General features: G+C 48.3%; 1 protein-coding gene across 1 annotated transcript; it reads right to left on the reverse strand.

Annotated features, from left to right (window-relative positions):
* Positions 1-577: 577 nt before the first annotated feature.
* Positions 578-8,209, reverse strand: LOC123992539 (pollen-specific leucine-rich repeat extensin-like protein 3). Its single transcript, XM_046293779.1, has 3 exons — positions 8,182-8,209; positions 2,672-3,243; positions 578-646 (listed from the first exon to the last, which is right to left on the reverse strand). The coding sequence occupies exons 1-3, from the start codon at positions 8,207-8,209 to the stop codon at positions 578-580; spliced, it is 669 nt and encodes a 222-aa protein (XP_046149735.1).
* Between the last annotated feature and the right edge of the window lie 4,681 nt (positions 8,210-12,890).

Genomic DNA, 12,890 nt, shown 5'->3' on the forward strand with positions numbered 1-12,890 from the left:
GCATATCCCACGGTAGTTATTGGTGTCAAATTTGTCTCCATTTTCTCTTTTCCTCTTCCTCTTCCTCTTCCTCTGTCCTTGTCCTTGTCCTTCTCTCTCTCTCTCTCTCTCTCTCTCTCTCTCTCTCTCTCTCTCTCTCTCTCTCTCTCTCTCTCTCTCTCTCTCTCTCTCTCCTCTCTGCCTTCCTCTCTCTCGCTTGCTCTCTCTCTACCTTACTCTCTCTCTCTGTCTCTCTCTCTCTCTCTCTCTCTCTCTCTCTCTCTCTCTCTCTCTGCCTTTCTCTCTCTCTCTCTCTCTCTGTCTCTCTCTCTCTCTCTCTGCCTTTCTCTCCCTTCCTCTGTCTCTCTCTCTCTCTCTCTCTCTCTCTCTCTCTCTCTCTCTGCCTTTCTCTCCCTTCCCCTGTCTCTCTCTCTCTCCGCCCCCAGGGCCTGCTGCTCGGCTGTGTGATTTATGATGAGTTTACCCCAACCTTAATGACTCATTTATAAATAATAACAACATGTGTAATGTATCACAAACAACAAACAGTGGTGCTCCAGCGAGAGGCTGTTGTGGTCCAGGTCTACATATCTTTGTGTTAGAGGGGACCAAAGAGGCTATGAATCTTCTTTGACACACTGTGATGGTGGAACTCCCGGTAGGTGTGCTATGAGTACATGCCCAGGTTTACACTTATCTTTTAGTGGTGTTTTCACACGTAACCCTGGTTCGACCTAAAGCTTTCCATGAGCTTAAATAAACCCAGACGTTAAACCTGGTGGTGGGACAGGGACTTAGTATTTTATTAGGATCCCCATTTATTAGGATCTCCATTCATTAGGATCTCCATTCATTAGGATCTCCATTCATTAGGATCTCCATTCATTAGGATCCCCATTCATTAGGATCTCCATTCATTAGGATGTCCATTTATTAGGAACTCCATTCATTAGGATGCCCATTTATTAGGATCTCCATTCATTAGGATGCCCATTTATTAGGATCTCCATTTATTAGGATCCTCATTAGCTGTTTAACATGACATAATACAGAACATATAGACAAGAACAGAACTACATAACTACTGGTGTTGGTATAGAGACTTGTGGTGGTGTAGAGACTGGTGGTGGTGTAGAGACTGGTGGTGGTATAGAGACTGGTGGTGGTATAGAGACTGGTAGTGGTATAGAGACTGGTGTTGGTATAGAGACTGGTGTTGGTATAGAGACTGGTGGTGGTGGTATAGAGACTGGTGGTGGTGTAGAGACTGGTGGTGGTATAGAGACTGGTGGTGGTATAGAGACTGGTGGTGGTATAGAGACTGGTGGTGGTGGTATAGAGACTGGTGGTGGTATAGAGACTGGTGGTGGTATAGAGACTGGTGGTGGTACAGAGACTGGTGGTGGTATAGAGACTGGTGGTGGTACAGAGACTGGTGGTGGTATAGAGACTGGTGGTGGTATAGAGACTGGTGGTGGTATAGAGACTGGTGGTGGTATAGAGAACAGTGGTGGTATAGAGACTGGTGGTGGTGTAGAGACTGGTGGTGGTGTAGAGACTGGTGGTGGTATAGAGACTGGTGGTGGTATAGAGACTGGTGGTGGTATAGACTGGTGGTGGTACAGAGACTGGTTGTGGTACAGAGACTGGTTGTGGTGTAGAGACTGGTGGTGGTGTAGATACTGGTGGTGGTGTAGATACTGGTGGTGGTATAGAGAACAGTGGTGGTATAGAGAACAGTGGTGGTATAGAGACTGGTGGTGGTATAGAGACTGGTGGTGGTATAGAGACTGGTGGTGGTGGTATAGAGACTGGTGGTGGTATAGAGACTGGTGGTGGTATAGAGTACAGTGGTGGTATAGAGACAGGTGGTGGTATAGAGACTGGGGATGGTATAGAGACTGGTGGTGGTATAGAGACTACTGGTGGTGGTACAGAGACTGGTGGTGGTGTAGAGACTGGTGGTGGTATAGAGACTGGTGGTGGTATAGAGACTGGTGGTGGTATAGAGACTGGTGGTGGTACAGAGACTGGTGGTGGTATAGAGACTGGTGGTGGTGGTATAGAGACTGGTGGTGGTACAGAGACTGGTGGTGGTATAGAGACTGGTGGTGGTGGTGTAGAGACTGGTGGTGGTGTAGAGACTGGTGGTGGTGGTATAGAGACTGGTGGTGGTACAGAGACTGGTGGTGGTACAGAGACTGGTGGTGGTATAGAGACTGGTGGTGGTATAGAGACTGGTGGTGGTACAGAGACTGGTGGTGGTAGAGAATACTGGTGGTGGTATAGAGACTGGTGGTGGTGGTATAGAGACTGGTGGTGGTACAGAGACTGGTGGCGGTATAGAGACTACTGGTGGTGGTACAGAGACTGGTGGTGGTATAGAGACTGGTGGCGGTATAGAGACTGGTGGTGGTATAGAGACTACTGGTGGTGGTGTAAAGACTGGTGGTGGTATAGAGACTGTTGGTGGTACAGAGACTGGTGGTGGTATAGAGACTGGTGGTGGTATAGAGACTGGTGGTGGTATAGAAACTGGTGGTGGTATAGAGAATACTGGTGGTGGTATAGAGAATACTGGTGGTGGTATAGAGACTGGTGGTGGTACAGAGACTGGTGGTGGTATAGAGACTGGTGGTGGTGGTATAGAGACTGGTGGTGGTATAGAGACTGGTGGTGGTGGTATAGAGACTGGTGGTGGTGGTGTAAAGACTGGTGGTGGTACAGAGACTGGTGGTGGTACAGAGACTGGTGGTGGTATAGAGACTGGTGGTGGTGGTATAGAGACTGGTGGTGGTGTAGAGAACAGTGGTGGTATAGAGACTGGTGGTGCTATAGAGACTACTGGTGGTGGTACAGAGACTGGTGGTGGTATAGAGACTACTGGTGGTGGTACAGAGACTGGTGGTGGTATAGAGACTGGTGGTGGTGGTATAGAGACTACTGGTGGTGGTACAGAGACTGGTGGTGGTATAGAGACTGGTGGTGGTATAGAGACTGGTGGTGGTGTAGAGACTGGTGGTGGTGGTACAGAGACGACTGGTGGTGGTATAGAGACTGGTGGTGGTATAGAGACTACTGGTGGTGGTACAGAGACTGGTGGTGGTATAGAGACTGGTGGTGGTGTAGAGACTGGTGGTGGTACAGAGACTGGTGGCGGTATAGAGACTGGTGGCGGTATAGAGACTGGTGGTGGTGTAGAGAACAGTGGTGGTATAGAGAATACTGGTGGTGGTGTAAAGACTGGTGGTGGTATAGAGAATACTGGTGGTGGTGTAAAGACTGGTGGTGGTGTAGAGACTGGTGGTGGTATAGAAACTGGTGGTGGTATAGAGAATACTGGTGGTGGTGTAAAGACTGGTGGTGGTATAGAGACTGGTGGTGGTACAGAGACTGGTGGTGGTATAGAAACTGGTGGTGGTATAGAGAATACTGGTGGTGGTGTAAAGACTGGTGGTGGTATAGAGACTGGTGGTGGTGGTATAGAGACTGGTGGTGGTACAGAGACTGATGGTGGTATAGAGACTGGTGGTGGTATAGAGACTGGTGGTGGTATAGAAACTGGTGGTGGTGGTATAGAGACTGGTGTTGGTGGTATAGAGACTGGTGGTGGTGGTATAGAGACTGGTGGTGGTACAGAGACTGGTGGTGGTGGTATAGAAACTGGTGGTGGTGGTATAGAGACTGGTGTTGGTGGTATAGAGACTGGTGGTGGTGGTATAGAGACTGGTGGTGGTACAGAGACTGGTGGTGGTGGTGTAGAGACTGGTGGTGGTATAGAAACTGGTGGTGGTATAGAGAATACTGGTGGTGGTGGTATAGAGATAGGACTGGTGGTGGTACAGAGACTGGTGGTGGTATAGAGACTGGTGGTGGTGGTATAGAGAATACTGGTGGTGGTGTAAAGACTGGTGGTGGTATAGAGACTGGTGGTGGTATAGAGACTGGTGGTGGTATAGAGACTGGTGGTGGTACAGAGACTGGTGGTGGTATAGAGACTGGTGGTGGTGGTATAGAGACTGGTGTTGGTGGTATAGAGACTGGTGGTGGTGGTATAGAGACTGGTGGTGGTACAGAGACTGGTGGTGGTATAGAGACTGGTGGTGGTGGTATAGAGAATACTGGTGGTGGTGTAAAGACTGGTGGTGGTATAGAGACTGGTGGTGGTATAGAGACTGGTGGTGGTATAGAGACTGGTGGTGGTGGTATAGAGACTGGTGGTGGTGGTATAGAGACTGGTGGTGGTGGTATAGAGACTGGTGGTGGTATAGAGACTGGTGGTGGTATAGAAACTGGTGGTGGTATAGAGAATACTGGTGGTGGTGTAAAGACTGGTGGTGGTATAGAGACTGGTGGTGGTACAGAGACTGGTGGTGGTATAGAAACTGGTGGTGGTATAGAGAATACTGGTGGTGGTGTAAAGACTGGTGGTGGTGGTATAGAGACTGGTGGTGGTACAGAGACTGATGGTGGTATAGAGACTGGTGGTGGTATAGAGACTGGTGGTGGTATAGAAACTGGTGGTGGTACAGAGACTGGTGTTGGTGGTATAGAGACTGGTGGTGGTGGTATAGAGACTGGTGGTGGTACAGAGACTGGTGGTGGTACAGAGACTGGTGGTGGTACAGAGACTGGTGGTGGTGGTATAGAGACTGGTGTTGGTGGTATAGAGACTGGTGGTGGTGGTATAGAGACTGGTGGTGGTATAGAGACTGGTGGTGGTGGTATAGAGAATACTGGTGGTGGTGTAAAGACTGGTGGTGGTATAGAGACTGGTGGTGGTATAGAGACTGGTGGTGGTATAGAGACTGGTGGTGGTATAGAGACTGGTGGTGGTGGTATAGAGACTGGTGGTGGTATAGAGACTGGTGGTGGTGGTATAGAGACTGGTGGTGGTATAGAGACTGGTGGTGGTATAGAGACTGGTGGTGGTGGTATAGAGACTGGTGGTGGTGGTATAGAGACTGGTGGTGGTGGTATAGAGACTGGTGGTGGTGGTATAGAGACTGGTGGTGGTGGTATAGAGACTGGTGGTGGTGGTACAGAGACTGGTGGTGGTATAGAAACTGGTGGTGGTATAGAGAATACTGGTGGTGGTGGTATAGAGACTGGTGGTGGTATAGAGACTGGTGGTGGTATAGAGAATACTGGTGGTGGTGGTATAGAGACTGGTGGTGGTATAGAGACTGGTGGTGGTGGTATAGAAACTGGTGGTGGTATAGAGAATACTGGTGGTGGTGTAAAGACTGGTGGTGGTACAGAGACTGGTGGTGGTATAGAGACTGGTGGTGGTATAGAGACTGGTGGTGGTATAGAAACTGGTGGTGGTATAGAGAATACTGGTGGTGGTGTAAAGACTGGTGGTGGTATAGAGACTGGTGGTGGTACAGAGACTGGTGGTGGTATAGAGACTGGTGGTAGTGGTATAGAGACTGGTGTTGGTGGTATAGAGACTGGTGGTGGTGGTATAGAGAATGGTGGTGGTACAGAGACTGGTGGTGGTGGTATAGAGAATACTGGTGGTGGTGTAAAGACTGGTGGTGGTATAGAGACTGGTGGTGGTATAGAGACTGGTGGTGGTACAGAGACTGGTGGTGGTACAGAGACTGGTGGTGGTATAGAGACTGGTGATGGTGGTATAGAGACTGGTGTTGGTGGTATAGAGACTGGTGGTGGTGGTATAGAGACTGGTGGTGGTACAGAGACTGGTGGTGGTATAGAGACTGGTGGTGGTGGTATAGAGACTGGTGGTGGTATAGAGACTGGTGGTGGTACAGAGACTGGTGGTGGTATAGAGACTGGTGGTGGTGGTATAGAGACTGGTGGTGGTATAGAGACTGGTGGTGGTATAGAGACTGGTGGTGGTATAGAGACTGGTGGTGGTACAGAGACTGGTGGTGGTACAGAGACTGGTGGTGGTGGTATAGAGACTGGTGGTGGTATAGAGACTGGTGGTGGTATAGAGACTGGTGGTGGTGGTATAGAGACTGGTGGTGGTGGTATAGAGACTGGTGGTGGTGGTATAGAGACTGGTGGTGGTGGTATAGAGACTGGTGGTGGTATAGAGACCAGTGGTGGTGGTATAGATACTGGTGGTGTTATAGTAGAGACTGGTGATGGTATAGATACTGGTGGTGTTATAGTAGAGACTGGTGGTGGTATAGAGACTGGTGGTGGTATAGAGACTGGTGGTGGTATAGATACTGGTGGTGTTATAGTAGAGACTGGTGGTGGTATAGACACTGGTGGTGGTATAGACACTGGTGGTATGTGTACAGTATAGCCAGCCCAGGCATTCTGTCTCCAGGTGTCTCAGTAACATGGTAATCTGTAGTCTCGTGGTTGTCATCTGGTACAACAGACAGTCTGCCTCGGGGTGTTTATCTGTATATGGGCTAATCATCTTGTGGGTCTGTTTCGTCTCTTGGTGTGGGAGCTACTTTATGTTACCGAGTTAATTAGGAGAAGACATGTTTTGAGTTTACTCCATGTGTAACTCTGTGTCGTTGTTTTCTATCTTGGCCCGGTCGCAGTTGTAAATGAGAACTTGTTCTCAACTGGCCTACCTGGTTAAATAAAGGATTAGGGTTACATATATATATATATACTATATAAATACCTGGTTAAATAAAGGTGAAATAAAACCATTTTTTAAAGATGGGCTGCCATGAAGAGTATCTTGCTAGGATGGGACTCAACCTCTTCACATAGAGTAGAGCTGCCATTAGGAGTATCTTGGTAGGATTGGACTCAACCTCTTCACATAGAGTAGAGCTGCCATTAGGAGTATCTTGGTAGGATTGGACTCAACCTCTTCACATAGAGTAGAGCTGCCATTAGGAGTATCTTGGTAGGATGAGACTCAACCTCTTCACAGAGAGTAGAGCTGCCATTAGGAGTATCTTGGTAGGATGGGACTCAACCTCTTCACATAGAGTAGAGCTGCCATTAGGAGTATCTTGGTAGGATGGGACTCAACCTCTTCACAGAGTAGAGCTGCCATTAGGAGTATCTTGGTAGGATGGGACTCAACCTCTTCACATAGAGTAGAGCTGCCATTAGGAGTATCTTGGTAGGATGGGACTCAACCTCTTCACATAGAGTAGAGCTGCCATTAGGAGTATCTTGGTAGGATGGGACTCAACCTCTTCACAGAGAGTAGAGCTGCCATTAGGAGTATCTTGGTAGGATGGGACTCAACCTCTTCACAGAGTAGAGCTGCCATTAGGAGTATCTTGGTAGGATGGGACTCAACCTCTTCACATAGAGTAGAGCTGCCATTAGGAGTATCTTGGTAGGATGGGACTGAACCTATTCACATAGAGTAGAGCTGACATTAGGAGTATCTTGGTAGGATGGGACTCAACCTCCATTAAGCATGAGGTCTGAAGATGAAAATGAGTCAGAGGTTAAGAGAAGCCTGTTCCCCTCCTCTAGATAGACGGAGAGATCTTGATTACTGCACACAGTAGGACAGCATAGATCTCTTTCTCTCTCTCTTTCTCTTGCTCTTTTTCACTGTCTCTCTGGCTGTCTCTCTCTCTCTCTCCTCTCTCTCTCTCTCTCTCTCTCTCTCTCTCTCTCTCTCTCTCTCTCTCTCTCTCTTTTTCTCTCTCTCTCTCTCTCTCCCTCTCTCTCTCTCCCTCTCTCTCTCTCTCTCTCTCTCTCTCTCTCTCTCTCTCTCTCTCTCTCTCTCTCTCTCTCTCTCTCTCTCTCTCTTTTTACTGTCTCTGTCTCTCTGACTCTCTCTCTCTCTGTCTCTGTCTCTGTCTCTGTCTCTGTCTCTGTCTCTCTCTCTCTCTCTCTCTCTCTCTCTCTCTCTCTCTCTCTCTCTCTCTCTCTCTCTCTCTCTCACTCTGTCTATTCTTCTCCTCTTTCAAAGTTCTGAGTAGGTGAGTTGGGTTGCTCTCATGATCCATATTCTACACAATACGTCCAGGGGTCGACAGGTCACCACTGGCCCACGACCATTGATTACCTGACTGTGGATTAATGACATCACCCAGGAGGTGAGGACCATCGCTCACACTTACTTTCGACAGAGGGTGTCTCTGCCAAATGTGTGTGATTGTGTGATTGTGTGATTGTGTGTGTGTGTGTCTGTAGACAAGCTTCTCCTGAGTGGCCAGCCAAGACCACAGACATTTAGTACCTCACAACGACTAATGCTTTTACTCCCTGAGATTTGTAATTAATCAATACTGGTCTTTGTTGGGGTGTGGTACTTCATGCTGATGTAAATGATCTGTAAAAACAATATCCATTAATGTCTTCGAGCTGGGTGGAGTGATGTGGTCCGTCTGGGTTAGGGGAGGACTGGTCTCTCTGGGTTAGGGAAGGACTGGTCTCTCTGGGTTAGGGGAGGACTGGTCTCTCTGGGTTAGGGGAGGACTGGTCTCTATGGGTTAGGGGAGGACTGGTCTCTCTGGGTTAGGGAAGGACTGGTCTCTCTGGGTTAGGGAAGGACTGGTCTCTCTGGGTTAGGGGAGGACTGGTCTCTCTGGGTTAGGGAAGGACTGGTCTCTCTGGGTTAGGGAAGGACTGGTCTCTCTGGGTTAGGGGAGGACTGGTCTCTCTGGGTTAGGGAAGGACTGGTCTCTCTGGGTTAGGGAAGGACTGGTCTCTCTGGGTTAGGGAAGGACTGGTCTCTCTGGGTTAGGGAAGGACTGGTCTCTCTGGGTTAGGGGAGGACTGGTCTCTCTGGGTTAGGGAAGGACTGGTCTCTCTGGGTTAGGGAAGGACTGGTCTCTCTGGGTTAGGAAAGGACTGGTCTCTCTGGGTTAGGGAAGGACTGGTCTCTCTGGGTTAGGGGAGGACTGGTCTCTCTGGGTTAGGGAAGGACTGGTCTCTCTGGGTTAGGGAAGGACTGGTCTCTCTGGGTTAGGGAAGGACTGGTCTCTCTGGGTTAGGGAAGGACTGGTCTCTCTGGGTTAGGGGAGGACTGGTCTCTATGGGTTAGGGGAAGACTGGTCAGTCTGGGTTAGGGGAGGACTGGTCTCTCTGGGTTAGGGAAGGACTGGTCTCTCTGGGTTAGGGAAGGACTGGTCTCTCTGGGTTAGGGAAGGACTGGTCGCTCTGGGTTTAGGGGAGGACTGGTCTCTCTCGGTTAGGGGAGGACTGGTCTCTATGGGTTAGGGGAAGACTGGACAGTCTGGGTTAGGGGAGGACTGGTCTCTCTGGGTTAGGGGAGGACTGGTCTCTCTCGGTTAGGGGAAGACTGGTCAGTCTGGGTTAGGGGAAGACTGGTCAGTCTGGGTTAGGAGAGGACTGGTCTCTGGGTTAGTGAAGGACTGGTCTCTCTGGGTTAGGGGAAGACTGGTCAATCTGGGTTAGGGGAGGACTGGTCTCTGGGTTAGTGAAGGACTGGTTAAGTGCAGCATGTGTGTGTTAGTCTGGGATATACCATCCTGATATTTGAAATGTTTTATTGTAAAGGAGACTGAATAAAATCCAATCAATCCTTGAGGTTAAGTTGATATAGACCTATTGTACACAGAAACATTCTCCTTATATTAGAGAATTAAGATAATATACACAAAATGGAGAAGAGAGAGAAGGAGAAGAGAGAGAAGGAGAAGAGAGGAGAGAAGGAGAGGAGAGAAGGAGAGGAGAGAGAAGAGAGAAGGAGAGGAGAGAAGGAGAGGAGAGAGAAGGAGAATTGAGAGAAAGGATGCTCCATTATTCCTGAGTTTAAAATGGAGACGATGGTTTTCGGTCGGTGGGTCGTCGTGGGTCCCTCAGTTACAGAGAAGCTTACCCTGGCGTTGTGTTTCAGTAGGATCCGAAGGCTCAATGAAGACGTTGTTATGGACCGCAGGTCGGCTGTGCTGCTGTCTGAGGGCTGAGACAAGGAGCTGAAGACTGGACACTGACAGGATCCACCCTGATCAACCACTACAGTCACAGCACCTCCCAGCTCAGACATCAGGACAACAGAGAGGAGCAGAGCCAGCTGTGGTCTACGTGGCTCCTTCACCCCTGATCTATGATCTAGTGTTTATATATCTATGATCTAGTGTTTATATCTATGATCTTTATATCTATGATCTAGTGTTTATATCTATGATCTAGTGTTTATATATCTATGATCTAGTGTTTATATATCTATGATCTAGTGTTTATATCTATGATCTTTGTATCTATGATCTAGCTTTTAAATCTATGATCTAGCTTTTAGATATATGATCTAGCTTTTATATCTATGATCTAGCTTTTAAATCTATAATCTAGCTTTTAAATCTATGATCTAGCTTTTATATCTATGATCTAGCTTTTAAATAGATGACCTATCATTATAGTTCTCGTTATTGCGATCATCGTCATCATCACTAATTTCTATTCAGCCTTCCTCAAGCTCCTCCAGGAAACACACCACACCCACACACACCACACCCACACACACCACACACACCACACACACACACACACACACACACACACACACACACACACACACACACACACACACACACACACACACACACACACACACACACACACACACACACACACACACACACACCACACCCACACCCACCCACACCCACACCCACCCACACCCACACACACACACACACACACACACACACCACACCCCCACACACACCACACCCCCACACACACCACACCCACACACACCACACACACCACACACACACACACCACACACCCACACACACCACACCCACACACACCACACACACCACACCCACACCCACACACACCACACACACACACACACCACACCCACACACCACACCCACACACACCACACACACCCACACACACATACACCCACACACACATACACCCACACACACACACACACCACACCCACACACACCACACACACACCACACACACATACACACACACACCACACACACACACACACACACACACACACACACACACACACACACACACACACACACACACACACACACACACACACACACACACACACACACACCACACCCACACACACATGCACACAGTAATCACGTATTTACACATTTCCTCGTTCTGAAATGTGTGTCCTCTGACAGTAGCTTGAATAAGACTCTGTTTGAACAGCGACTCGATGGAGGTACAGCTGATGGACATTAGTCAGTTTAATGGCTCTGTGTGAAAGGCTTGTCAGCCGATCGTTGTGTAATTATTCTGAACGTGGGCTCCTTTTGTTTCACTCTCAACGTCTTACATCCCAAATGGCACCCTAGTCTCTACACAGTGCACTACTTTAGACCAGAGCCCTATAGAACCCTATTCTCTACACAGTGCACTACTTTAGACCAGAGCCCTATAGAACCCTATTCCCTATATAGTGCACTACTTTAGACCAGTGCCCTATAGAACCCTATTCCCTATATAGTGCACTACTTTAGACCAGAGCCCTATAGAACCCTATTCTCTACACAGTGCACTACTTTAGACCAGAGCCCTATAGAACCCTATTCCCTATATAGTGCACTACTTTAGACCAGTGCCCTATGGAACCCTATTCCCTATATAGTGCACTACATTTGACCAGGGCCCTATAGGGATCTCTGGAACAGGGGTGACATTTGGGACATAGTCCGAAGTGCTGGCTACTTGCTGCTCTCACAGTGACGGAGCGAGGCTTTGAGAAGGATACAAATAAACACTCTAAGTCTTGTTCGAAAGGAAAACACTTCATAATTGACAACAGCTTCACTCTTACAACCAGAGAGAGAGAGAGAGAGAGATGGAGGGATAGAGAGGGGAATTAATGGCTGACTATAGCTTCACTCTCACAACCAGAGAGAGAGAGAGAGAGAGATGGAGGGATAGAGAGGGGAATTAATGGCTGACTATAGCTTCACTCTCACAACCAGAGAGAGAGAGAGAGAGAGAGATGGAGGGATAGAGAGGGGAATTAATGGCTGACTATAGCTTCACTCTCACAACCAGAGAGAGAGAGAGAGAGAGAGATGGAGGGATAGAGAGGGGAATTAATGGCTGACTATAGCTTCACTCTCACAACCAGAGAGAGAGAGAGAGAGAGATGGAGGGATAGAGAGGGGAATTAATGGCTGACTATAGCTTCACTCTTACAACCAGAGAGAGAGAGAGAGAGAGAGATGGAGGGATAGAGAGGGGAATTAATGGCTGACTATAGCTTCACTCTCACAACCAGAGAGAGAGAGAGAGAGAGAGATGGAGGGATAGAGAGGGGAATTAATGGCTGACTATAGCTTCACTCTCACAACCAGAGAGAGAGAGAGAGAGAGATGGAGGGATAGAGAGGGGAATTAATGGCTGACTATAGCTTCACTCTCACAACCAGAGAGAGAGAGAGAGAGAGAGATGGAGGGATAGAGAGGGGAATTAATGGCTGACTATAGCTTCACTCTCACAACCAGAGAGAGAGAGAGATGGAGGGATAGAGAGGGGAATTAATGGCTGACTATAGCTTCACTCTCACAACCAGAGAGAGAGAGAGAGAGAGATGGAGGGATAGAGAGGGGAATTAATGGCTGACTATAGCTTCACTCTTACAACCAGAGAGAGAGAGAGAGAGAGAGATGGAGGGATAGAGAGGGGAATTAATGGCTGACTATAGCTTCACTCTCACAACCAGAGAGAGAGAGAGAGAGAGATGGAGGGATAGAGAGGGGAATTAATGGCTGACTATAGCTTCACTCTCACAACCAGAGAGAGAGAGAGAGAGAGAGATGGAGGGATAGAGAGGGGAATTAATGGCTGACTATAGCTTCACTCTCACAACCAGAGAGAGAGAGAGAGAGATGGAGGGATAGAGAGGGGAATTAATGGCTGACTATAGCTTCACTCTCACAACCAGAGAGAGAGAGAGAGAGAGATGGAGGGATAGAGAGGGGAATTAATGGCTGACTATAGCTTCACTCTCACAACCAGAGAGAGAGAGA

This window comes from Oncorhynchus gorbuscha, linkage group LG01 (genome assembly GCF_021184085.1).
Source record: "Oncorhynchus gorbuscha isolate QuinsamMale2020 ecotype Even-year linkage group LG01, OgorEven_v1.0, whole genome shotgun sequence".
Lineage (NCBI taxonomy): Eukaryota > Metazoa > Chordata > Actinopteri > Salmoniformes > Salmonidae > Oncorhynchus > Oncorhynchus gorbuscha.